The sequence below is a fragment of the Castor canadensis genome, chromosome 14, assembly GCF_047511655.1.
Source record: "Castor canadensis chromosome 14, mCasCan1.hap1v2, whole genome shotgun sequence".
In the NCBI taxonomy this organism is placed as follows: domain Eukaryota; kingdom Metazoa; phylum Chordata; class Mammalia; order Rodentia; family Castoridae; genus Castor; species Castor canadensis.
This window is the reverse complement of record NC_133399.1, coordinates 57,590,220-57,617,209: the sequence shown is the minus strand read 5'-3', so window position 1 is coordinate 57,617,209 and position 26,990 is coordinate 57,590,220. Positions and strand designations below refer to the sequence as shown.

Sequence of the window (26,990 nt, the reverse complement as noted above, 5' to 3'; positions counted from 1 at the left end):
AATTCTGTCTTTCAGTATGATTACTTGGGCTCTGATAGCATGATTGTAACAAATAAAGTTGTGGAAATGATCAGCCTTGTAAATTCAGTAAGTATTTTCCTTTTCACATCAGATTTCATTTTGTATTGAATTATCATTTGCACTAACTTGAACCAAGGAATCCATGTAAAGTGACTGGATTTGTGAAAATATTGAAATAATTTATAGGTTATTATAAAATCATATCAATAATATTAATCTTGCATGTATTTATTTCTTTTGTTTTCAGGTGTTTAACCAATTTAAAGTTACTGTTGTGCTGTCATCATTGGAGTTGTGGTCAGATAAAAATAAGATTTCTACAATTGGGGAGGTAGATGAAGTATTGCGAAGATTTGCAGAATGGAAACAATCTTATCTTACCCTAAGACCTCATGATGTTGCATATCTATTCATGTAAGAATAATGTTTCATTCCTCTTCTTTGGGCAATGGGGTAGAAGAATAACAGAGGAGATGAAGCAATTTGGGGTACAACACATGAATGTATGGAAATGTCACAACCAACCCCCCTGTGTAACTACCATAAACTAATAAAAAAATTTTAAATGAAGGACAGGATGGTAAAACAGATCCTGGCTGGGGAAGAGTACCAGTGGGAGTGGGAGGGCATAAGGAAAGGGTGAAGGAGGGCCAATATGACAGACATACTTTGTATTCATGCATGAAAATACAACAATGAAACCTGTTGAAATTGTTCTAACCTCACTCAGAATGATGTTCTCCAATTCCATCCATTTACCAGCGAATGGTAACATTTCGTTCTTCTTCATGGCAGCATAAAATTCCATTGTGTATAAATACCACATTTTCTTAATCCATTCGTCAGTGGTGGGGCATCTTGGCTGTTTCCATAACTTGGCTATTGTGAATAGTGGTGCAATAAACATGGGTGTGCAGGTGCATCTGGAGTAACCTGTGTCACAGTCTTTTGGGTATATCCCCAAGAGTGGTATTGCTGGATCATATGGTAGATCAATGCTTAGCTTTTTAAGTAGCCTCCAGATTTTTTCCAGAGTGGTTGTACTAGTTTACATTTCCACCAACAGTGTAAGAGGGTTCCTTTTTCCCCGCATCCTCGCCAACACCTGTTGTTGGTGGTGTTTTTGACGATGGCTATTCTAACAGGGGTGAGGTGGAATCTTAGAAGGGGAGGAGGAAGAAGCTAAAGAGAAAGATGGAGGGGGTGAATCTAATTAAGATGTATGGTAAGCACTTGTGCAAATGTAACAATATATCCCCTGTATGACTATAGTGTGCTAACAGTAAACAAGAATAATGTTTCAGTGTTCCTACGAAGAAAAAACAGAACTCTGAGAATCATGTAGGTTAATTTAGGGAGCTGTTTGTTAGTTTCAGATTATTTTCTCTGTGCTTTATTCAGGTCTGTGCTTTCTTTTTGTTTGTCAAGCAATAAAAAAGATTATTCATATTTATGTCTAAGTTTATCAACCTTTTAAAATGAAGAGATTCCACATATGAGAGAAAACATGTGGCTTTGGCTTCCTGAGCCTGGCTAACTTCACTTAACATGCTGTTCTCCAGTTCCATGCATTTACCTGCAAACGACAAAATTTCATTTTTCTTTGTGGCCGAATAAAATTCCATTGTATATAAATACCACGTTTTCTTAATCCATTAGTCAGTAGTGGGGCATCTTGGCTGTTTCCATAACTTTCCTATGGAATAATGCTGCAATAAACATGGATGTCCATGTGCCTTTATTGTAACCTGACTCACATTCCTTTGGGGGTATCCCGAGGAGTGGAATTGCTGGATCATAAAACAGGTCACGCTAAGGAGAGGTCAACATAAGGGGAGGGTAAAAGAAGGAAGTTAAGAAGGTGAATATGGTTGATGTACTCTCTATATAGGAATGAATACAAGTTTTTAAACCTGTTGAAACTACCATAAGAAGGTTGGGGGACTAAGGTGGAAGGAAGGAAAACAGAGGAGATGCAGCAATTCAGGTTGTAATATGTGTATGCATGGAAATGTCACAAGTAAACACTCTGTGAGTTTAAACAAAGGAAAATGTCATCTTTTTTTTTTTTTTTTTTTTTTTTTTACAAAACTGGAGAATAGGAGGGCAGAACAGGTCCTGCCTGGGAGGGTTGGTACCAGTGGGAGGGGGAGGAGGTGGGGAGAGGGTGTGGGAAGGTGCATATAGTGCAAATACTGCGTATACAAGTATGTAAATGGGAAAAATGAGACGTGCTGAAACTATTCCAGGACTGGGGGGAGGTGGGGAATAAGGGAAAATGGTGGAGGGGGTGAATTCAAGTATGATACATTCCATATATTGTAAGAACTTTTGTAAATGCCACAATGTACTCCTACCCAGCACAATAACAAATAAAATAAATGAAGAGATTCCAAGAAGTTAAGCCATATTGGGACTTTTGTATCTAGCAGCATATCAAGGATTTGAACTCAGTTTGTCACTTCAGTGCCCACCCTTAACCACTATATAAGTAGACTAGAGTTATCTTGTAAGGTTTATATTTCATTATAAGGTTGATCAAAGATTTGTTAAAGTAGGTTATAAGTCCTAATTATGTTTCTACATTATTTAAAAGTGCTAGTTTTATAGGGATGGCAGTTACAAATTTATAATTATAGTCATAATAGCTTTGTTAGCAATAATCAACAATGTTTTTATATTTATGTATTTCTCTCTGTATATTTTAAAGTTAGCATGTCAATATTTCCTTTTGTATGTGTGAGGTTAGTCTTTCCCTCACATATCATTAATCTTTCTCTCACATTATTGCTAAATCTGTTACTCTTTTTATTTTTTGCTAGTCTGATGGACATAAATTACTGTCATTATCATCTTGTTTTTTTCTGATCACTGGTGGAATTGAGCAGTGGATTTCATTTCATGTGACTCTTTCCTTGTACTTTATGAGGGTGTTTTTAAGGTTTATATATTAACCTTTTGTTTTCTGCATGAGAATTTTTTTCTATATGTACTCTTATTTTGCTACATGGAAAATTTTATATTTCACATGACTAACTTTGTTGATCTTTTCTTTTTTACTTTTGGGTTTCTGATATGGTGAAAAGTTTTTTCTGTGTCCTAGATTGTTTGTGTTTTAAGGAGTAATAACACTAGTTTTTATAATTTAAGTCTTCAGCGCATATTTTATTAATTTTTATATATTATAAAAGAGAGGCCCAATTTTATTTCCTGTCACATGGATAGCCAGTTTTCCACCAATTTCACTAGTACTTTTACCTCACACTTGTCCAGTCCCCAATACCTGTTAGGAACTTTCAGGGCTTAAAGTAATTCTATATATCAGTTGGTGGTGGGCTGACATATTTACAAAGCTGAGTCTTCAAATCTACATTTATTTATTATGTTGAATATCCCAATCAAGGATTATAGTACACTGCTTCACTTATAAAGCCTTTGTTAGTCTCTTGGAAAATGCTGGCAGTTTTCTGCAGAGATCTTACAGATAATTTTGATATTTATTTCTAGGTCTTTGATATTTTGGTGCTAATGTAAATAATATCTTAAATATTCTAATATATACTGAAGATATATAGAATTGCAATTAATTTTGATAAGTACTAAATTCACTTTTTACATTAATACACTATTTTTTATAGAGGAATTTTAGTTTTACAGATAAAATAAGCAGTAGGTGCAGAATTTCCATACATTGCCTTTACCTCCCCCTCCAGCTTCCTGTATTTTTTAACATCTGTGATTGGTATGGTTCTTTTCTTGCAAGCTATAAACCAATATTGGTACATTATTGTTGAACTAAAGTCTATAGTTTACTAATATAATTAGGGTTTTCTCTCTGTTGTATGAATTTTTATTTTAGCATCTTATTTTACATTAACATTCGATTTATCATACATTATTAAACAAGGGGATTACATTACGATAATTCCATACATGTGTGTATATTGAACAAATTCGCCCCTCCATTAAATATTCCTATTCCTCCTCTCCCTCTTCCCCCTCAGATCTTGCTAGGTGAGATAATCCAAGCTCAAAGGCCAAATATTGCATATTCTCATTCATTTGTGGAACTTAGACCTAAAATGATGATGATGGTGATGATAATAATGGGACATGAATGTGTATGGGGACTCTCTGGGGGTGGGTTAATGGGGGAGGAGGGAGAAAGGAAAAGGAACTTAGGTGTGAAGAAGATGGAAGTACACTGCATCTATACATATGAAGATAGCATAATGAAACTCACCAAACATTGTTTGAAAGAGAGAGGAAGAGAGAGGTGGAATGGGACGTAATGGAGTGAAGTTGTTCAAGGTACACTGTATGCATGTACTGAATTACCACAATGAAATATCCTCATATTACTAATGTATGATAAAAAACAAAACACTCAAAAGGATATGAAGATGCAATCAAATATGCACTCAAAATCATATATATAACTAGCTGCTTACATTTAGTCATGTGTATGTATATATAAATGTATAGATAAATGTATTCGTACAGACTCGAAAACATTTACAGATGTTTTCTGCTTAGAATGGAAAATGTTTTAGTGTTAAATAAAACCCTTATTAAAATTTTTATTGGCTACTAAATAAAAACAAATGAGGTGATTCATGTAAAACTCCAAGAATAGCACTGTTGCAATGTGACCGTTTATATGCATTCTTTCTCAAAGATGAATGATAATGTTTGGCTGGGAAATAATCAAGTAATTCTATGAAAAACAGTTGAACTTTTCTACAGAAGAGTAACATATTCTTATCCATGCATTAAAACTTTCTGTCACTGTCACTTTAAGAAAATGTTTTTCATCAAAATGTTTGAATAAAGGCTTTGGTAAACTCAAATGTGATGAGAAGCCATCAAAAACTTGTGGATATGTCTTAAAACTTAACATAATTTAGTTGGGAACTTCTCCAATTTGAAATGTTTAAGGACATATTGAACAATTATACCTCAGTTTGCTTCAGACTAGTATTTTACCAACTAGAGACTTAAATTAGCAGGAATGCTCACATTTAAGTTGTCTGCTAAAATTAATTATGTATACTTATTTAGTTACAGTTATTATCCAAATTATGTGGGAGCAACGTTTCCTGGAAAGATGTGTGTTACCCGTTATTCTGTAGGAATTGTGATGGTATGTAATTGTTTAATCTTTTTATAAAAAGTGAACACATTAAAAATTATTCAACATGAGTGCATATATTTCATACCGCTTATATTTAGAAATTTCAATTTGCTTTCCTTTGCTATTAATATTTTGAAGTGTGTGGAAGGAAGACTTATTTTTAGTTGCTATTAGGTATATTTGGAAATTAAAGCGGGTATAAAATATATGTACAAACAGTGCATTATGAGAAATTATCTGTAAGGGAATTTGTATAATTTAGATAGATTTTTGTGTGTAGATGTTAAATTGGAGAAATGTCATTATAGGTAATGTAGCTTCAAAATCAAAAGAAACAAAGAAACTTCAATAAAAATCTTTAAAATACTTCAAACTTCTTAGAGATAGAATTTAAAAGAAACTTTTATGTGTACTTTAAATATTTATTGTATTTATAAATGCATTACATATAAAAATCACTGGTAAAATTAAATACATTATTGACAGTCATGTAGTCCAGCCTCTTCCCATCCTACTAACAATTTTTAAAAACAAGTTTAAATATTATTTTAAAAAGCCTACACAGCAGTTTATGTAACCATACCATACTTATTAAGCACATATATAAAAATCATATAGAATAAATTATAAATTTTATAAATTTTGGCAATGGATAAAAGTATACAACTATGTTGTACCTCTTACTTTTAATAGCAAGTAATCAATGAGCATTGTCTAAGGTGTACAAATATTATTTAAAATAAAAAATGAAGAGGGTTTGGGGGAGCTTAGTGGTATAGCACTTTGCTTAATATGGTGAGGCCCTGGGATCAATCCCCAGAACTGCAAAACAAACATTTAATTTAAAATAAAAGAACCCCAAGTACTGGACTAAATGTGTTGGAGTTAATATTGCCAATATTACCTATAGTTTATAATCAAAGTAGGGGTAAGAAAGCAGTATATGTATTTTTAAATAAATGAATTAACTAACAGAGGAATTTAATGCAAATTCTTTTTGTAAAATTATATTCATATATGCATACAATGTTTGGGTCATTTCTCCCCCCTTCCCCTCGCTCCCTAATGCAAATTCTTAACCAGGACTCTATGGAAGGTATAAAAGGGAGAGCTTCACTGTCATTTCTTGCTTTATACATTTACAGTTTAAAAATTTTTTATGTGTATGCATTATTTCCATAATAAAATTTAAGTTTTAGAGATTAAAAATTTGTTCTACAAAGTACCATATTAAAAAAAAAAGTACATATGGTAGAGTGCTTTCTTGTCATGCTTGAGGATCTGGGTTCAATCGCTACCAGTACTGTAAACAAGCACACAATAAAAAAGATGTGTGTGTGTGTGTGTGTGAGAGAGAGAAAGAAAGAGAGAGAGAGAGAGAGAGAGAGAGAGAACATGCACATCATTCAAAGTGTTGATGGTGGTTCTCTCTGCCTGGGTGGTAAAATGCCAGGTTATGTGAATTTTCTCACATGTTCTTGTATGTGCTGAACATATTTGACATTAATACATAATCTGGTTAAAAATTCAATCAGTAAATGTAAATACAGAAAGCAGAGAAACTACAAATCTCATGTATTGTTTATGGAGTGAAAATTGCTATAGTCACTTTACAAAACTAGTAACATGCTTAAAGTGAGCAGATACCTGTTTCTGTGTACACAAATAGATAGATATGTGCATTGAAAGAATGTCCATGGCAGCCTTTTTCTAATAGCATAAACTGAGAACACCCCAAATGTCTATCAAGAGTATGATGGGTAAATAAAAAGTGCCATAGTCACATAATGTCCATACTCATTGTGAAAATGTGTGAGCTACTGTCACGCAAATTCCATGAATAAATCTTACAATCATAACATTGCGTGAAAGAGATCTTACCCTCCAAATATTTAAAATATGTCTGACACAATATCAAAGACAGGCAATCTAATTCATAGTGTTAGAAGTTCCAATAGTAGTTGTTGGGAATGAGAAAAGGATAGTAACTTCTAAAGGACATGAAAGTGTGTGTATATGTATGTGTGTGTGTGTGTATGTGTGTATGTGTGTGTGTGTGTGTGTGTGTGTGTTGTAAAGTTCTTGACATAAAGAGGTTCAACAGACAAGAGTGATTACTAGAACATCGGATAATTATGTGGACAGGGCCACCTGATATTTGTGGCTTTAGTATAGAAATACAAAATGTGATAAATTGAAGTGGGATGGCCCTGTGGAGAAAATGCTGTATTAAGTGAGTATCTGCATAAAGTTCTTCAGGTTACAAATCACTAGGTAAATGACATGATTGTACTAATTATCACTTCTTTCAAAGTCTATTGGTGATTGGCCATTGGGCACCAATATGACTCAATTCATGAACAGCGCAAAACCTGTAGTTGTGTTGTCTCCTTGTTACTGAGTTTCTCAGTGACTAATCCATGTGACATTTATAAAAATGAATAACTGAAAGGGGAAATTGGCCTACAAAATGAAAGTACAGTAAGCACTTTCCCTCCTCCCTCCCTCCCTCCCTCCCTCTCTCTTTCTTCTTTCTTTTTTCTTTTCTGTCTTTTTCTTCCTCTCACCCCCCTTTCCTCCCCTCTTTTTCCTCCTCCCTCTTCCCCCTCTTCTTCTCCTCTTTCTCCTCCTCACTCTTGCTGTATTGGCCAGGTTGGCCTCAAACTTGCTATTCTCATTTCTCATCCTCCTGAATAGCTGGGACTACATAAGTGTAACACCATACCTGGCTTCTTGTTCTTTTGAACGAGACTTCAATGTCCACTTCTGGCTGCTGCTGGCATAGCTTACTGATCCAGTCATAGACTAGGCCTGTGCTTTTTCCTTGTCTTTTAACAATACATGTATATTCAGGGTCATAAAAAGTATCATTGAGTTGTTAGGAGAGGAAGCAAAAGGAACATTTTACCATGGGAGTCTGAGCTACTTGTTTGTGAAGTTTACTTATTCTTTCTAAACCTGTTCAATAGAGCATTGCTGTAAGCATCCAACTTTATGATTTGTGGATCAGGTGATAGCTATTTCCTGTTGAGACATTGAGGTCAAAGTCACTGTTTCATATCATGTTTTCAACCTATATTGGGACAAGTATCAACCTAGGACCTCCTTATGGAATGACTGGCAAATTATTCAGAGCAGTTTATCCAAATATGGCATATGTTGCCTCTAAGACCATCAAATATAGAGTTCCTATTTTGTTTACTAGGATACAGTAAGTTTATAAACTTGTGTCTAATTTTGGAAAGGGTTTCTTGATATATTGTAAATTACTGCAGCCTTAAGAATTTAACCATTGTAGCAGGTTCCTGAAGTGTTGCAGAATTAATTCCTATTCTCTAACATGCATACATTTTATTAAAACATAAAATGCATTAAAACATAAAATGCATACATTTTATTTGTGATATTTGCTACTTCCTTTTATCAGGTCTAGTAAGCTATTATCACCAGGACAGTGGGGCCAGCATGATGTTTTGTGTGCTGTAAAGACAATCAAGTTTTCTCTCGGCTAAAGCGGAGAGTTGGCATAGCCATAGGCAAGGTTCAGCAGTGATTTACTTCGGATCCCCTGTGACTGCCCTCTTCTGTGATAGTTACTGCTACTGATGGATTAAAAAAGGGGATTACTGGGTCAGTTGCTACCTGCCACTTGCCAGAGGCTGTGTTGATTGACACCCAGTAAAGATTCCATATTGGGCATCTCCAGTGTGGTTGCTGCCATTACCAAATTAAGTTTGGAGTAATTTACAGTCATTTTTCCACCTGTCATTTGACTTTTGTACCAGGCAAACAAGCAAGTTAAGCAATGATATTATATTCATCATTAATCCTACAGTTTCCAACTTTGAGGTTGGCATTAGTTTATGTAATTCTCCTAGGGTTGCTGTATTATTTTTATTTATCTTGAGAGCAATTCCATGGCTTTCCTATGGACCTCTTTAGCACAATAGCTCTCACTCCATTTGGAGACCAATGTGAGGAATTTGCCTAGTACTTCTATTCCAGCCATAATTCAAATTTGGAAAATAATAGTAGGATCCATTTACAGGCAATGGTAGACGAACTAGATTCAATGTTAGAACTTGCAACAAGATCCAGTTGACCATCTGACCTCCATAAGCCTACATTTTTTGCAAGATGACTACAAAATCTTCATTATTGCTGTGGGTACCTTAGCAATAAAATGCCTTGATCTTGATACACAGATGACACGCAGGAATTTTTGGGTGTTGGGGTTCTTGGTCTGCTCTGAGATTGAAAGCAGAAGCAGACTTGAGCGGTAGAGGTCAGAAAGATTTTATTTGTAGAGAAGAGAAGAGAAAGGCTGCATGAGGTCATGCAGTGGGACCTGGAAACCAGTGGTACCTTAGGTCAGGTTCGAAATTGGGTTTTTATAGCCTTTTTTTTTCCTTGTTCGAGGGTGGAGATGTCTCTCTGGTGCAAACAGATGTTTCCTGGGAAGGAGAAGTGTCTCCCTGGCTAACTATCACCTTTTGGGACCTTCTGCAGTCCACCCTTCAATCTTCTTTACAACTTTCCCTCCACTAGCTAGCTTAGTGATAACTTGAGAAATGGTGTCATCGCATGCTATGAATTAACACTGTTCTAGTTCTCGTTGGCAAGAGCTGTGCACTGGTTCTATACATTATCTAACCCAAGAATGCTATCCAGAGTGTCTGTTTTCTTTAACTTTTCCTGATATGAGTCACAGTGTCAACAAAGGTCCTAGCTTTCCTGCTGACAACACACTTAAATTGGGTAACTTGGTTTATGTAGACTGTCCTAAATGAATATCAGAGCTCTTGTAAGAAATTGGATGAATGGAAAAATTATGGTCCATAGAGCCAAAAGTCTGATGAAAATTTTCTCTTTATCAAAAATACATGGTTTGTATAGTTATGGTAGCAACCTCAGAATCTTGTTAGGTGGTCAATTGGCAAAGCTTGGCATTGGCTGAATCTCCTATATCTCAGTAAAATTTCATGAGAGTGCCATCTTCTCACCTGTCCAGGGAACTACATTTCATTTTCCTTAACTATTTGATACAAAAGTAAAAATGTTCAGAGTTAGAACAGGATTATTTTTAATGACCATTAAATGAGATGTCTTTCCTTTGAAATTTCTTTTTTGTTCTAGTATCCCAAGGACATAAATTTGGAGGCATTTTCAGTTATTGTCACTCAGATGTTGGGACTTAGTCTGGGAATATCATATGATGATCCAGTGAAATGTCACTGTTCAGAAGCTATCTGTATAATGAATCCAGAGGCTATGTAAGTTTTAAAAATGGTTTACTTATTGGTCATGTGTATTTTGTTTTAAATATAGTATTTACTATATTTACTAGCACAAATTAACTACAAAGGGCTCAATTTCACAACAAAATGTAAACATGTAATTTTAAGTGTAAGAGTCACATAGGGTAAGATATACCATTAAGGATAATCAAGGAAAATAAGTCCAATCTGCAATACACACTAGCAAAAGAGTATTCCTTAGCATATGTATTTATGAAAGCACTTCGTAAGAATCTTTGAAAACATGTTAACAAGCAATAACAAGTGTTCTTTTGAAGGCATAATTCTTGTTTTAGATTAGTCTTTCTATGCCTTGGGTTCATGGGTTTTTGTTTTGAATGACAGAGTATCCTTCTGCTTAAAGGCTGAATAGTTTTGCACATAGCCCTTTCCTGATATCCATGGGAATTGTGTCCAGGATCTCTCTTCTAGGATTCCAAATCTTAGGATGATCAGAGTCCCTTATATAAAATGGAACAGTAGAGGTTGAGCATCCCTAATCTGAAATACAGAATCTAAATGCTCTAAATTATGAAAGTTTTTGAGCACCAACATACCATGAGTGGAAAATTCTACACCTGACCTCATGTGATGGGGATGCAGTCAAAATGCAGGTACACTAAACACACTGTGTAAAATTACCCTTTAAGCTATGTGTATAATATGCATATGAAACACAAGTGGTGTTTAGACCTGAATCTCATGACCAGGGTCTAGGTACACCTTCTGAAATTAAAAAAATCTGAAATACTTCTGGTTTCAATAATTTTGGATGAGGGATACTCAGCCTGTATTTGTGTACAACCTATGCACATACTCCTGCTAAGACAGTATGTTCTTGCAACAACAAAAGTAGTGAAGTGATGGATATGCCACTTTGCTTGATTTAATTATTCTGTAACAAGTACATATCAAAACAGTACCTTGTAGTCCATAAATATATACAGTTTAAAAACTGTGTGATTACTCATCCTTCAATTTACAAGCTGTCTGACTTTTCAGTTTTGTATTTTCTTTGACCTTTAGTTCAGTTTCTATGAAATGCTGATAATATCTCCTAATTTTGTGATTCAGAATAACTAATCAAATATATAAAATATTTGATTCATAATTAAGGTCTCAATAAATGTCAGTTTCCTCTTTGCCTTACAGATTTTTTTGCTACATACCCAGAGTGACTCATCCCATGGAAGTACTCTCTGAATTTATCCTTATTAGTGCTACATGGATATAACTATAAAAACATTTGATTAATGTACCATTTATTTGAGGTCTTTGAGAAACTTCATAACTAAGAGTATAATTTGTTTGATAAAAGTTTATTGATAATTGGGTATACATTTTTATTTGAAGCAATGACTAATTCTTTGCTTATTTTTAAAATCAATATTAGTTTTTGCTATTGATTTGCACTTAATTTTGTTTTAATAATGACCTGCATTCCAGTGAATGAAATGAAATCACATGGCCTCCTCAAGAATGATTATGAGCACCTATTAGGAGTATTTATTTTTAGTTATTAAACTTAACATTTTGAAATTAACTTAATATGATACACAATTAAGGTTTCAGAAGTGTATTGCCAGTGACATGATATGGCTTCATCTTTAGGCAGTCCAGTGGTATGAAGACTTTCAGCAATTGCAGTTTGAGAGACTATGAAAGTTTTATTTCAAATGCGGGTGCCAAATGTCTTCAGAATAAACCACAGATGCAGATGACTCCAAGACCTGTCTGCGGCAATGGTATAGTGGAAGGAAATGAAATATGTGACTGTGGTCCTCCAGATGTAAGTCTGATAATTTTGATTAACAAATTTATTGTTTTAGTTTGTTTCTTTTTCATAAATGTTATACATCTAAAATATGACTGAGGACATGCAGAATACTGGAAGTAATTAAATTAGTTTGAAGTGAAGTATAAGAAAATACTGTGTACCTTAGTCCCCTTCTTCTGGTGTGTTCATCAGGTTTAAATATGCTATATTCATTCTTCTATAGAAGTACATTAACCATATGCTGCACCTAAAGGAGAAAAATAGAGTGGATGATCCAGTTTGGATTATAATACAAATATACATGGAAATGTCACAATGAAACTCCCAGTGTAGCTATCTGAAACAACAATAACAGAAAATGTCATTTTTCAAAAACGGAGAACAGGAAGGTAAAATAGGTCCTGAATGGGGGTTGGTATCAGTGGAAGGGGGGAGGATGTAAGGAAAGGGTTTAGGAGAGTGAATGTAGTGAAATATTATGTACTCATGTATGAAAATGGAAAAATGAGACCTGTTGAAACTATTCTAAGAATGGGGGAAGGTGAAATAAAAGGAAATAATGGAAGGGGTGAATTCAACTATGATATATTGTAAGAACTTTTGTAAATGTTACAGTGTACAACAATAATATGGTAAAAAAGAAACAAAATAGTAAAATTTGAATATGAATAAATGAAAGAAAGAGAAAATACTGTATAGATTTTAGCGGTTGAAATGTTTGAACAAGGAGATTCAAGATGGCGGTTTGCTGATAATTCCAAACTTCACATGGAGCTCCCAAAGGAACATGGAAACTGAGGGCCCTGGAAAGACACATCCCAGGCCCCACAGGCAGCCAGAATCAGAACTCTGTCTGAACCTAAACCAATTGAAACAACAAAATACAGAGAAACGGTTGCAGGTTTGCACTTCCTGCTGTGCGCTAGAGCCAAGTACCAGAGCTAAGCGTTGGCAACCACAGCAGGGCTGGCAGAACTGAAACCTTCAGCACAAGAACCATGTGGAGAAGTTTGGTGCCCAAACAACAAAGGCGCCCAGTGGGCAATCTGCCAGGAGAGCTGTGGGGACCTGGTGGGCAGAAGTGAAGTCACACTGTGCTATGGTTCAGAACACAAGCCCTCACTGGAGCCATGGCAAACTTCCTGGGAGGGTGTGAGCCCCCCCCCGCCACTGGAGCCTCAGCGAATCCCACCATGGTCAGCAAGGCCCCTGCTTGATTGAGCACGTGTGACCATCAGCGGAAGACCTGTGAGGAACAGGTACCTAATAGGGAAAATTTATTGGGACCCAGCAAGAGCACACGGAGGTCACAGAACTGCTGAACTGAAGTAATCCCTAATGAAGATCAGTTGCTAACACACACATTGTGTCAGCACTACCATTAAGGTGCTGCACCTTTAGCCTTCCAGAGATTGGACAACATCTGGACAAAAATCCTGTGCTTGGTGCATAACTATAGTCTGTAAGTTCTGGGGACCTTGAGAGTTGGGAACAATGCAAATGTGAATGGGGTGAGGCTAGCCAGTGGTCAGTACAAACTCCAAAGAGTTAGATCTACAAATACCCCTCTCTCTATAGTACCAGTCATCAACCCAGAGGCAAGTATCCAATTTAGTCTGCCTTCTAGTGGACTGAACAATTCAGACACAGAAGGGTGGGATCAGAGCCACAGCAATAGAAAATTCACAATTTTTATGTAAAATTTATGCATATTGTTGCTGAAACTATGATGTAGATCTCTTGCTCATTTACTTGCAGCTGTTTTTTTCTATACATTCCAACAGCAGTTTTGTCTTCTTGCTCTCCAATTCCCTCTTCTAAACTACCTTCCTCCCTCCCCTCTCACTGTAGGCATTCACAATACCCCCATAAACCATCTCCAAATTTACCTCCCTAAACTCTCTTCTCTCCTTTCTACCACTCTCCCCAGTTCATACTTTCTACCTATCAACTGGCAGAACAGCAACCTAGTTACCAATCTCCTTTCTTGTTGTCTACCCTCCCTCAATCTTCGTTTAATACCAATAATTCCAATAGATAAAGGAATTCCCAGATTTTCTTTTTCCTTTTCTCAGTTCTGTGAAACTTATATTTTTTGTCTATTAATTTTCTCCAATATTCTTCCTCTTATCTCTCCCCTATTTTTTCTTCTACCCATCCTAGTCTGCCTCCTAATCTATGCCTTATATTAGCTTATCCACAACCCCTCCTACTATATAAACTTTTCACTTCATATGCCTACTAGACCTTTCCCTCTGTCTCTGTCCCACTACAACCCCTACTACTGTTAGCTGTCCAGGACCATGAAGATTCATTTTTGCTCCAATTGGAAACCAAACAGACAGGAAGAATAGCAGTAACTGATCTTCATTAGAGATTACTGTAACTTCAAGTCTGCAGTTCAGTAACTGAGACAGCTTTAGTAGTTCTATGTGGAACAGGGGATAGAATTCAACATCTTGAGAATAAGAAGCTGAAGGGATTGATATCAAGCCACTAGCCCCTCCATCTTGAGAGAAGAAAACACACCAGTGCTCAACCACCACCAAGTTCTGTAAAACCCTAAAACCCCAACAACAGGGGCACAAGGGACTGGAACCACAAACCAAAAATAACCCAAATGCATAAATCTCAAACTAGAAACATGAAATAGCAATGCAATAGCTCCTCAAAAGCTAACTCCACCACTAAGGATCTAAACAATAGTGAAGAGAACGAAATAATCAAATACTGAATTCAAAAAAATAATAGGAAGAATGATTAATGAACTCAAAGAAGAGACACAAAAGCTAGAGGATATGAATAAACAACTGAAAGAGCTCAAAGAGAATTCAAACAAACAGATGAATGAAATTAAGAAGACCATGCAGGATATGAAAGAGGAATTCAATAAAGGTATAGAAATCCTGAAAATGAATCATTCTGAAGTGAACAGCTCAATATCCCAGATAAAAATCTCAATTGAAAGCTTGGCAGACAAAGTTGAGCAAGTTAAAAATAGAGTATCAGGAACAGAAGACAAAGTTGAGGAAATAGATCAAATGGTAAAAGAACAGGAAAAAACATCCTAACAAAACATGAATGGAACATGCAAGACATATGGGACACCATGAAAATACCAAACCTATGAATCATGCATATAGAAGAAGGAGAAGAGATACAAACTAAAGGTATAAACCACCTATTCGATAAAATAATTCCTGAAATTGTCCCCAGTCTCTAGAAAGAGAAGAACATCCAGGTGCAGGAAGCTTACAGAACACCAAACCATCAGAAACAACCCCAGACATATCATAGTTAAAATACTCAACATACAGAACAGAAAGCTGCAAAAGAGAAAGGACAAGTTACATATAAAGGCAAACCCATTAGACTAACAGCACATTTCTAAACATAAACTCTAATTGCAAGAAGGTCATGGAAAGACATATTCCAGGCCCTGAAAGAAAAAACTGTTAACTTAGACATAGTCTATCCAGAAAAACTATCCTTGCTAATTGAAGGAGAAATTAAAACCTTCCACAACAAGCAAAAACTAAAGGAATTCATGACTACTAAGCCAGTACACAGAAAATAAAAAGACTCTTACACACTGAAGAAGAAATTAGAGTGAGATAGGATGGTGCAAGAAAGAATAAACCATTTTGACCAAGCAGAGCAGTAAACATGGAATAGACAAAAAGTAAACAACAGAGGAATAAGAATGACTAAAAACACCACAAACCTCTCAATACTAACATCAAATGTCAATAGCCTCAATGTGCCAATCAAAAGACATAGAATAACAACTAGGTTAAAAAACAAGACTTAACCATATGTTGCTTAGAAGAGACTCATCTCACTGAAAAAAAATAAACACTGGCTTAGAGCTAAAGAGAGGAAAAAATTCTATCAAGCAAATAGGCCCCATAAACTGGCAGGGGTAGCTATACTCATATCTGACAAAGTAGATTTCAGATTAAAATCAGAAGAGACAATGACGCTTACTTCATATAACTTAAAGGAACCATTCATCAAGAGGAAATATCAATTCTTAGCACCAAACATAGGCACACCAATTACATTAAAAAGCACAAATGGAACAAGAGCATAAGTAGACTCTACCACAGTGATAGAGGGAGACCTGAATACCCCACTATCACCAATAGATAAGTCATCCAGGCAAAAGATCAACAAAGAAACTTCAGAATTTCTGCACACCTTAGATCAAGTGAACATAATAGACGTCTACAGAGTATTTCACACAACAATCATGCAATACCCATTCTTTTCTGCAGCTCATGGATCTTTTTCCAAAATAGATCATATTTTAGGACACAAACCTTTAGCCAACATTATAAAACTGAGGAAGAAAAAGACCCAAATTAATAAAATCAAAGATGAAAAAGGGGATATAACCACAAATACAAACAAAATCCAGAGGATCATTAGAGAGTACTTTGAAAACTTATATTCAAATAAACTGGAAAATCTAGACAAAATAGATAAATTTCTAAATGTATATAACAACCCAAAATTTAACTAAGAAAATATTAACCATTAAAATAGACCTATTACAAGCAATGAGATTGAAGCAGTAATAAAGAGCCCCCTACAAAGAGCTCAGGACCTGATGTATTCATGGCCAAATTTTACCAAATCTTTAAAGAAGAACTAACACCAATTTTCCTCAGACTTTTCCAGGAAACAGAAAGGGAATGGCCACTACCAAAATCATTCTATGAAGCCAGCATTACCCTCATTCCAAAACCCAATATAGATGCAACAAAAAAGAGAATTATAGACTAATATCTTTAATGATTGTTGACACAAAGATTCTCAACAAAATACTGGCAAACAGAATTCAACAATGCATCAAAAAGATCATATACCTTGACCAAGTTAGTTTCTTTCCAGAAATGCAAGGATGGTTCAACATATGCAAATCTATAAATGTTATACAGCATATAAACAGAAACAAGGACAAAAGTCACATGGTCATCTCAATAGATTTGGAAAAAGTCATTGCCAAAATTCATCATGAAAGCTTGAAGAAACTGGGAATAAAAGTAATGTTCCTCAACATAATAAAGTCTGTCTATGACAAACCTATGGCCAACATTATATTAAATGGGGGAACAACTGAAACCAATCCTACTAAAGTCAGGAATGAGATAGAGAAGTCTGCTTTTCCTGCTCCTATTCAACATAGTTTTGGAATTCCTGGCCAGAGCAATAAAACAGGAGCAAGAAGACATTCAAATAGTGAAGGAAGAAGTCAAACTATCCCTATTTGCAGATGACATGATCCTATACCAAAAAGGTACTAAAAACTCTACCAAAGACTATTGGAAATCATAAACATTTGGCAAAGTAGCAGGATACAAAAATTAACATACAGAAATCAGGAGCCTTCCTGGATACTAACAATGAACAGACTGAGAAAGAAATCAGGGCAACAATCCCATTTACAATAGCCTCAAAATAATAAAGTACCTTGAAATAATTTAACAAAGGAAACCAAAGAACTTTACAATGAAAACTATAAACCAATGAAGAGAAAAATAGAAGACATCAGAAGATGGAAATATTTCCCATGTTCATGGATTGGTAGAATCAACAGTGTGAAAATGGCACACTACCAAAAGCAATCTACATGTTCAACATGATCCCTATCAAAATTCCAATAACATTCTTCAAGAAATAGATCAATGCTGAAATACACATGGAAACACAAAAGACCTCAAATAGCCAAAGCATTTCTGAGCACAAAGTCTAATGCTTGAGGAATCACAATACCTGACCTCAAACTCTAATACAGAGCCTTAACAATAAAAACAGCATGGTATTGGCACAAAACCAGACAGGAATACCGATGGATAGAAGACCCAGACATAAACCAATACAGCTACAGCCAACTGATCTTTAACAAAGCAGCCCAAAACACACAAGGTAGAGAAGATGGCCTCTTCAACCAGTGTTGCTGGGAAAACTGGATATCCACATGTAGAAGACTGAAATTAGATTATTGCCTCTCACCCTATACCAAAATCAATTCAAAGTGGATCACAGACCTTACTCTAAGACCTGGAGCTTTGAATCAATTATAAGAAGTAGAAGGAAATATACAGAAACAGGTAGACATAGGGAACAACTTCTCAAGCAGAACTCAAAAGGCTCAGCATCTAAGAGAAAGAATGAACATATGGGACTGCATCAAACTAAAAAGCTTCTGCACAGCAAAAGAAACAGTCACTAGACTCAAGAGACTGCGCACAGAATGGGAGAAAATCTTTGCCAGCTATTCATCCATTAAGGGACTAATATCCAGAATCGACAGGGAACTCAAAAACCCAACCCCCAAAGAATCAATATCCCAATGAAGAAATGGGCACGTGAATCAAACAGGGAATTCTCAAAGGAAGAGGCACAAATGACCAGTAAATACATGAAGAAGTGTTCAGCTTCTCTGGTTATAAAAGAGATGCAAATGAAAATTACATTAAGATTTCATCTCACCCCATTTAGAATGACCATTTCAAGGGCAAAAACAACAACAAATGATGGTAAGGAGGCAGCCAAACAGGAACCCTTACAAACTGTTGTTAGGAATGCAAATTAGTATAACCATTATGGAAAGCAATATGGAGACTCCTGAAAAAGCTAAAGGTAGAAATGCCATACTGCTCCTGGGCATCAACCCAAAGGAACATAAGTCTATCTACCCAGTGGAGACACCTGTACACCGATGTTCATTGCGGACTGTTCACCATAGCTAAGCTATGGAAACAGCCCAGATGCTTTACAACTGATGAATCAATCAAGAAAATGTGGTATAGATACACAATGGAGTTTTATTGAGCCATGTGGATGGTAAGTAAATGGATACAATTGGAGGACATCATGTTAAATGAAATAAGCCAGGCTCAGAAAGACAAAGGCTGCATGTGTTTTCTCATACATGGAAGATAGATCCAAAAGATAAAACATATACACAGAAACAAACATGACCACATACAAACTCATATGTAGAACTTGTTTGTAGCAATGGAACTACTCTATGGAACTCAGGGAAGGAGGGAAAGGAAAAATGAATGATAGAGCATCAACAATATCATAAAACAACATCTATGAAGGTAGAGGATATAAGGATGTGTATTGAAAGCTGTTGAAAAATGGGGGGTAGGAGGTAAAAGGGTAAGGGAGAGTAATGGAAGGTGTTGAATGGACCAAAGGTGAGGGTATATGGTGAATGAACTTCATATATTTATATGAAATAGAACAAAGAAAACTATTGAAATTGCTTTAAGTGGGGCAGAGAGGGGATTGAGGGGGAGAGGTAGTGGAGGTGAGCTAACCAATGCACAACATAAGCTTATTTAGAATTGTCACAATGAATCCCATGTACAATGAATATATTACAATACTAAAAAATCAAAACAAAAGGAGGAAAAGAATTTGAACAAGTTTAAAATGTCCTACAAAACTTATTGATAATGAGAAAAAAAGGAATCTAGAATAAACTTTTGCATTCATTCTAGATATATATATTTCCAAATCTTTGTTTATTCTTTGAACATTAATCTGTCGGCAGCATAACAAGTGTCTTAGGGATCTGTGTTAATGTTGAAGAGTGAACATAAGGTAACTTTGATTATTCATTTGACAGGGAAGTCCTGAAGGTATAATGAATACAAAAAGTACAGGGTGTAATGCTGCTAGATAATTCATTATTTCCAGAGATAATACAGACATGAATTTTTATCTTTTTTTTTATTCATATGTGCATACAAGGCTTGGGTCATTTCTCCCCCTGCCCCCACCCCCTCCCTTACCAGCCACTCAGCCCCCTCCCTCTCCCCCCTACCCCCTCAATACCCAGCAGAAACTATTTTGCCTTTATTTCTAATTTTGTTGTAGAGAGAGTATAAGCAATAATAGGAAGGAACAAGGGTTTTTGCTGGTTGAGATAAGGATAGCTATACAGGGAGTTGACTCACATTAATTTCCTGTGCGTGTGTGTTACCTTCTAGGTTAATTCTTTTTGATCTAACCTTTTCTCTAGTTCCTGGTCCCCTTCTCCTATTGGCCTCAGTTGCTTTTAAGGTATCTACTTTAGTTTCTCTGTGTTAAGGGCAACAAATGCTAGCTAATTTTTTAGGTGTCTTACCTATCCTCACCCCTCCCTTGTGTGCTCTCGCTTTTATCATGTGCTCAAAGTCCAATCCCCTTTTTGTGTTTGCCCTTGATCTAATGTCTGCATATGAGGGAGAACATACGATTTTTGGTCTTTTGGGCCAGGCTAACCTCACTCAGAATGATGTTCTCCAATTCCATCCATTTACCAGCGAATGATAACATTTTGTTCTTCTTCATGGCTGCATAAAATTCCATTGTGTATAGATACCACATTTTCTTAATCCATTCGTCAGTGGTGGGGCATCTTGGCTGTTTCCATAACTTGGCTATTGTGAATAGTGCTGCAGTATACATGGGTGTGCAGGTGCCTCTGGAGTAACCTGTGTCACAGTCTTTTGGGTATATCCCCAAGAGTGGTATTGCTAGATCAAATGGTAGATCAATGTTTAGCATTTTAAGTAGCCTCCAAATTTTTTTCCAGAGTGGTTGTACTAGTTTACATTCCCACCAACAGTGTATGAGGGTTCCTTTTTCCCCGCATCCTCACCAACTCCTGTTGTTGGTGGTGTTGCTAATGATGGCTATTCTAACAGGGGTGAGGTGGAATCTTAGCGTGGTTTTAATTTGCATTTCCTTTATTGCTAGAGATGGTGAGCATTTTTTTGGACATTTGAATTTCTTCTTTTGAGCAAGTTCTGTTTAGTTCACTTGCCCATTTCTTTATTGGTTCATTAGTTTTGGGAGAATTTAGTTTTTTAAGTTCCCTATATATTCTGGTTATCAGTCCTTTGTCTGATGTGTAGCTGGCAAATATTTTCTCCCACTCTGTGGGTGTTCTCTTCAGTTTAGAGACCATTTCTTTTGATGAACAGAAACTTTTTAGTTTTATGAGATCCCATTTATCTATGCTATCTCTTAGTTGCTGTGCTGCTGGGGTTTCGTTGAAAAGTTCTTGCCTATATCTACTAACTCCTGAGTATTTTTTACTGTTTCCTGTATCAACTTTAGAGTTTGTGGTCTGATATTAAGATCCTTGATCCATTTTGAGTTAATATTGGTATAGGGTGATATACATGGATCTAGTTTCAGTTTTTTGCAGACTGCTAACCAGTTTTCCCCGCAGTTTTTGTTGAAGAGGCTGCTATTTCTCCATCGTATATTTTTAGCTCCTTTGTCAAAGACAAGTTGGTTATAGTTGTGTGGCTTCATATCTGGGTCCTCTGTTCTGTTCCACTGGTCTTCATGTCTGTTTTTGTGCCAGTACCATGCTGTTTTTATCATTATTGCTTTGTAATATAGTTTGAAGTCAGGTATCGTGATACCTCCAGCATTGTTCTTTTGACTGAGTATTACCCTGGCTGTTCGTGGCCTCTTGTGTTTCCATATAAATTTCATGGTAGATTTTTCAATCTCTTTAATGAATGTCATTGGAATTTTGATGGGAATTGCATTAAACATGTAGATTACTTTAGGGAGTATCGACATTTTTACTATGTTGATTCTACGAATCCATGAGCATGGGAGATCTCTCCACTTTCTATAGTCTTCCTCAATCTCTTTCTTCAGAAGTGTATAGTTTTCCTTGTAGAGGTCATTCACATCTTTTGTTAGGTTTACACCTAGCTATTTAATTTTTTTTGAGGCTATTGTAAATGGAATTGTTTTCATACATTCTTTTTCAGTTTGCTCATTATTAGTGTATAGAAATGCTAATGATTTTTCTATGTTGATTTTATATCCTGCTACCTTGCTGTAGCTATTGATGCTGTCTAGAAGCTTCTGAGTAGAGTTTTTTGGGTCTTTAAGGTATAGGATCATGTCGTCTGCAAATAGGGGTATTTTGACAGTTTCTTTACCTATTTGTATTCCTTTTATTCCTTCTTCTTGCCTAATTCCTCTGGGTAGGAATTCCAGTACTATGTTGAACAGGAGTGGAGATAGTGGGCATCCTTGTCTGGTTCCTGATTTTAGAGGGCATGGTTTTAATTTTTCTCCATTAACTTTAATACTGGCTATAGGTTTGTCATATATAGCTTTTATAAATGTTGAGGTACTTTCCTTCTATTCTTAGTTTTCTTAGAGCTTTTATCATGAAATGGTGTTGGATCTTATCAAAGGCTTTTTGTGCATCTATTGAGATGATCAAGTGGTTTTTGTCTTTGCTTCTGTTAATGTGGTTTATTACATTTATTGATTTTCGTATGTTGAACCACCCCTGCATTCCTGGGATGAAGCCTACTTGGTCATGGTGAATAATCTTTTGATGTGTTGTTGAATTTGGTTTGCCATTATTTTGTTGAGCATTTTTGCATCAATGTTCATTAAGGAGATTGGCCTATAGTTCTCCTTTTTGGAGGTGTCTTTGCCTGTTTTTTTTTTTCTTTTATTATTCATATGTGCATACAAGGCTTGGTTCATTTCTCCCCCCTGCCCCCACCCCCTCCCTTACCAGCCACTCAGCCCCCTCCCTCTCCCCCCCACCCCCTCAATACCCAGCAGAAACTATTTTGCCCTTATCTCTAATTTTGTTGTAGAGAGAGTATAAGCAATAATAGGAAGGAACAAGGGGTTTTGCTGGTTGAGATAAGGATAGCTATACAGGGCATTGACTCACATTGATTTCCTGTGCATGGGTGTTACCTTCTAGGTTAATTCTTTTTGATCTAACCTTTTCTCTAGTTCCTGGTCCCCTTCTCCTATTGGCCTCAGTTGCTTTAAGGTATCTGCTTTAGTTTCTCTGCATTAAGGGTAACAAAGGCTAGCTAGTTTTTTAAGTGTCTTACCTATCCTCACCCCTCCCTTGTGTGCTCTTGCTTTTATCATGTGCTCATAGTCCAGTCCCCTTGTTGTGTTTGCCCTTGATCTAATGTCCACATATGAGGGAGAACATACGATTTTTGGTCTTTTGGGCCAGGCTTACCTCACTCAGAATGATGTTCTCCAATTCCATCCATTTACCAGCAAATGATAACATTTCATTCTTCTTAATGGCTGCATAAAATTCCATTGTGTATAGATACCACATTTTCTTAATCCATTCGTCAGTGGTGGGGCATCTTGGCTGTTTCCATAACTTGGCTATTGTGAATAGTGCCGCAATAAACATGGATGTGCAGGTGCCTCTGGAGTAACAGTCTTTTGGGTATATCCCCAAGAGTGGTATTGCTGGATCAAATGGTAGATCGATGTCCAGCTTTTTAAGTAGCCTCCAAATTTTTTTCCAGAGTGGTTGTACTAGTCTACATTCCCACCAACAGTGTAAGAGGGTTCCTTTTTCCCCGCATCCTCGCCAACACCTGTTGTTGGTGGTGTTGCTGATGATGGCTATTCTAACAGGGGTGAGGTGGAATCTTAGCGTGGTTTTAATTTGCATTTTCTTTATTGCTAGAGATGGTGAGCATTTTTTCATGTGTTTTCTGGCCATTTAAATTTCTTCTTTTGAGAAAGTTCTGTTTAGTTCATTTGCCCATTTCTTTATTGGTTCATTAGTTTTGGGAGAATTTAGTTTTTTAAGTTCCCTATATATTCTGGTTATCAGTCCTTTGTCTGATGTATAATTGGCAAATATTTTCTCCCACTCTGTGGGTGTTCTCTTCAGTTTAGAGACCATTTCTTTTGATGAACAGAAGCTTTTTAGTTTTATGAGGTCCCATTTATCTATGCTATCTCTTAGTTGCTGTGCTGCTGGGGTTTCATTGAGAAAGTTCTTACCTATACCTACTAACTCCAGAGTATTTCCTACTCTTTCTTGTATCAACTTAAGAGTTTGGGGTCTGATATTAAGATCCTTGATCCATTTTGAGTTAATCTTGGTATAGGGTGATATACATGAATCTAGTTTCAGTTTTTTGCAGACTGCTAACCAGTTTTCCCAGCAGTTTTTGTTGAAGAGGCTGCTATTTCTCCATCGTATATTTTTAGCTCCTTTGTCAAAGATAAGTTGCTCATAGTTGTGTGGCTTCATATCTGGATCCTCTATTCTGTTCCACTGGTCTTCATGTCTGTTTTTGTGCCAGTACCATGTTGTTTTTATTGTTATTGCTTTGTAATATAGTTTGAAGTCAGGTATTGTGATACCTCCTGCATTGTTCTTTTGACTGAGTATTGCCTTGGCTATTCGTGGCCTCTTGTGTTTCCATATAAATTTAACAGTAGATTTTTCAATCTCCTTAATGAATGTCATTGGAGTTTTGATGGGAATTGCATTAAACATGTAGATTACTTTGGGGAGTATCGACATTTTTACTATGTTGATTCTACCAATCCATGAGCATGGGAGATCTCTCCACTTTCTATAGTTTTCCTCAATCTCTTTCTTCAGAAGTGTATAGTTTTCCTTGTAGAGGTCTTTCACATCTTTTGTTAGGTTTACACCTAGGTATTTGATTTTTCTTGAGGCTATTGTAAATGGAATCGTTTTCATTCATTCTTTTTCCGTTTGCTCATTGTTAGTGTATAGAAATGCTAATGATTTTTCTATGTTGATTTTATATCCTGCTACCTTGCTATAGCTATTGATGATGTCTAGAAGCTTCTGAGTAGAGTTTTTTGGGTCTTTAAGGTATAGGATCATGTCATCTGCAAATAGGGATATTTTGACAGTTTCTTTACCTATTTGTATTCCTTTTATTCCTTCTTCTTGCCTAATTGCTCTGGCTAGGAATTCCAGTACTATGTTGAATAGGAGTGGAGATAGTGGGCATCCGTGTCTGGTTCCTGATTTTAGAGGGAATGGTTTTAATTTTTCTCCGATAAGTATAATGCTGGCTGTAGGTTTGTCATATATAGCTTTTATAATGTTGAGGAACTTTCCTTCTATTCCTAGTTTTCTTAGAGCTTTTATCATGAAATGATGTTGGATCTTATCAAAGGCTTTTTCTGCATCTATTGAGATGATCAAGTGGTTTTTGTCTTTGCTTCTGTTAATGTGGTTTATTACGTTTATTGATTTTTGTATGTTGAACCACCCCTGCATCCCTGGGATGAAGCCTACCTGGTTGTGGTGAATAATCTTTTTGATGTGTTGCTGAATTCAATTTGCCATTATTTTGTTGAGGATTTTTGCATCAATGTTCATTAAGGAGATTGGCCTATAGTTCTCCTTTTTGGAGGTGTCTTTGCCTGGTTTTGGGATAAGTGTAATACTGGCTTCATAAAATGTGTTAGGCAGTTTTCCTTCCCTTTCTATTTCATGGAACAGTTTAAGGAGGGTTGGTATCAGTTCTTCTTTAACGGTCTGATAGAATTCAGCAGAGAATCCATCAGGTCCTGGACTTTTCTTTTTGGGGAGACTCTTGATTGCTGCTTCGATTTCATTTTGTGTTATAGGTCTATTCAGGTGATTAATTTCCTCTTGGTTCAGTTTTGGATGATCATATGTATCTAGAAATCTGTCCATTTCTTTTAGATTTTCAAATTTATTTGAATATAGGTTCTCAAAGTAGTCTCTGATGATTTCCTGGACTTCCATGGTGTTTGTTGTTATCTCCCCTTTTGCATTCCTAATTCTACTAATTTGGATTTTTTCTCTCCTCATTTTAGTCAGGTTTGCCAGGGGTCTATCGATCTTGTTTATTTTTTCAAAGAACTAACTTTTTGTTTCATTAATTCTTTGTATGGTTTTTTTGGTTTCTATTTCATTGATTTCAGCTCTTATTTTTATTATTTCTCTCCTTCTATTTGTTTTGGGATTTGCTTGTTCTTGTTTTTCTAGGAGTTTGAGATGTATCATTAGGTCATTGATTTGGGATCTTTCAATCTTTTTAATATATGCACTCATGGCTATAAACTTTCCTCTCAAGACTGCCTTAGCTGTGTCCCATAGGTTCCGGTAGGTTGTGTTTTCATTTTCATTGACTTCTAAGAACTTTTTAATTTCCTCTTTTATTGCATCGATGATCCATTCTTCATTAAGTAATGAGTTATTTAGTTTCCAGCTGTTTGCATGTTTTTTGTCTTTACTTTTGTTGTTGAGTTCTACTTTTACTGCATTGTGGTCAGATAGTATGCATGGTATTATTTCTATTTTCTTATATTTGCTGAGGCTTGCTTTGTGCCCTAGGATATGATCTATTTTGGAGAAGGTTCCATGGGCTGCTGAGAAGAATGTATATTGTGTAGAGGTTGGATGAAATGTTCTGTAGACATCTACTAGGTCCACTTGATCTATTGCATATTTTAGATCTTGGATTTCTTTATTGAGTTTTTGTTTGGATGACCTATCTATTGATGATAATGGAGTGTTAAAGTCTCCCACAACCACTGTGTTGGCGTTTATATATGCTTTTAGGTCTTTCAGGGTATGTTTGATGAAATTGGGTGCGTTGACATTGGGTGCGTACAGATTGATGATTATTATTTCCTTTTGGTCTATTTCCCCTTTTATTAGTATGGAATGTCCTTCTTTATCTCTTTTGATCAATGTAGGTTTGAAGTCTACTTTGTCAGAGATAAGTATTGCTACTCCTGCCTGTTTTTGGGGGCCATGTGCTTTGTAAATCTTCTTCCAGCCTTTCATCCTAAGCATATGCTTATTTCTGTCGGTGAGATGGGTCTCCTGTAAGCAACAAATTGTTGGATCTTCTTCTTTAATCCATTTCGTCAAACGGTGCCTTTTGATGGGTGAATTAAGTCCATTAACATT

At 36.1% G+C, this 26,990-nt stretch overlaps 1 protein-coding gene across 1 annotated transcript in view; it reads left to right on the top strand.

Annotated features, from left to right (window-relative positions):
* Positions 1–26,990, top strand: part of Adam32 (ADAM metallopeptidase domain 32) — a 116,357-nt gene that overhangs the window by 51,726 nt on the left and 37,641 nt on the right. Inside the window, exons 8-12 of the mRNA XM_074053315.1 lie at positions 16–87; positions 269–435; positions 5,083–5,164; positions 10,292–10,428; positions 12,064–12,241. Of these exons, the coding sequence (XP_073909416.1) occupies positions 16–87; positions 269–435; positions 5,083–5,164; positions 10,292–10,428; positions 12,064–12,241 (636 nt within the window). The remainder of the gene's footprint in view (positions 1–15; positions 88–268; positions 436–5,082; positions 5,165–10,291; positions 10,429–12,063; positions 12,242–26,990) is intronic.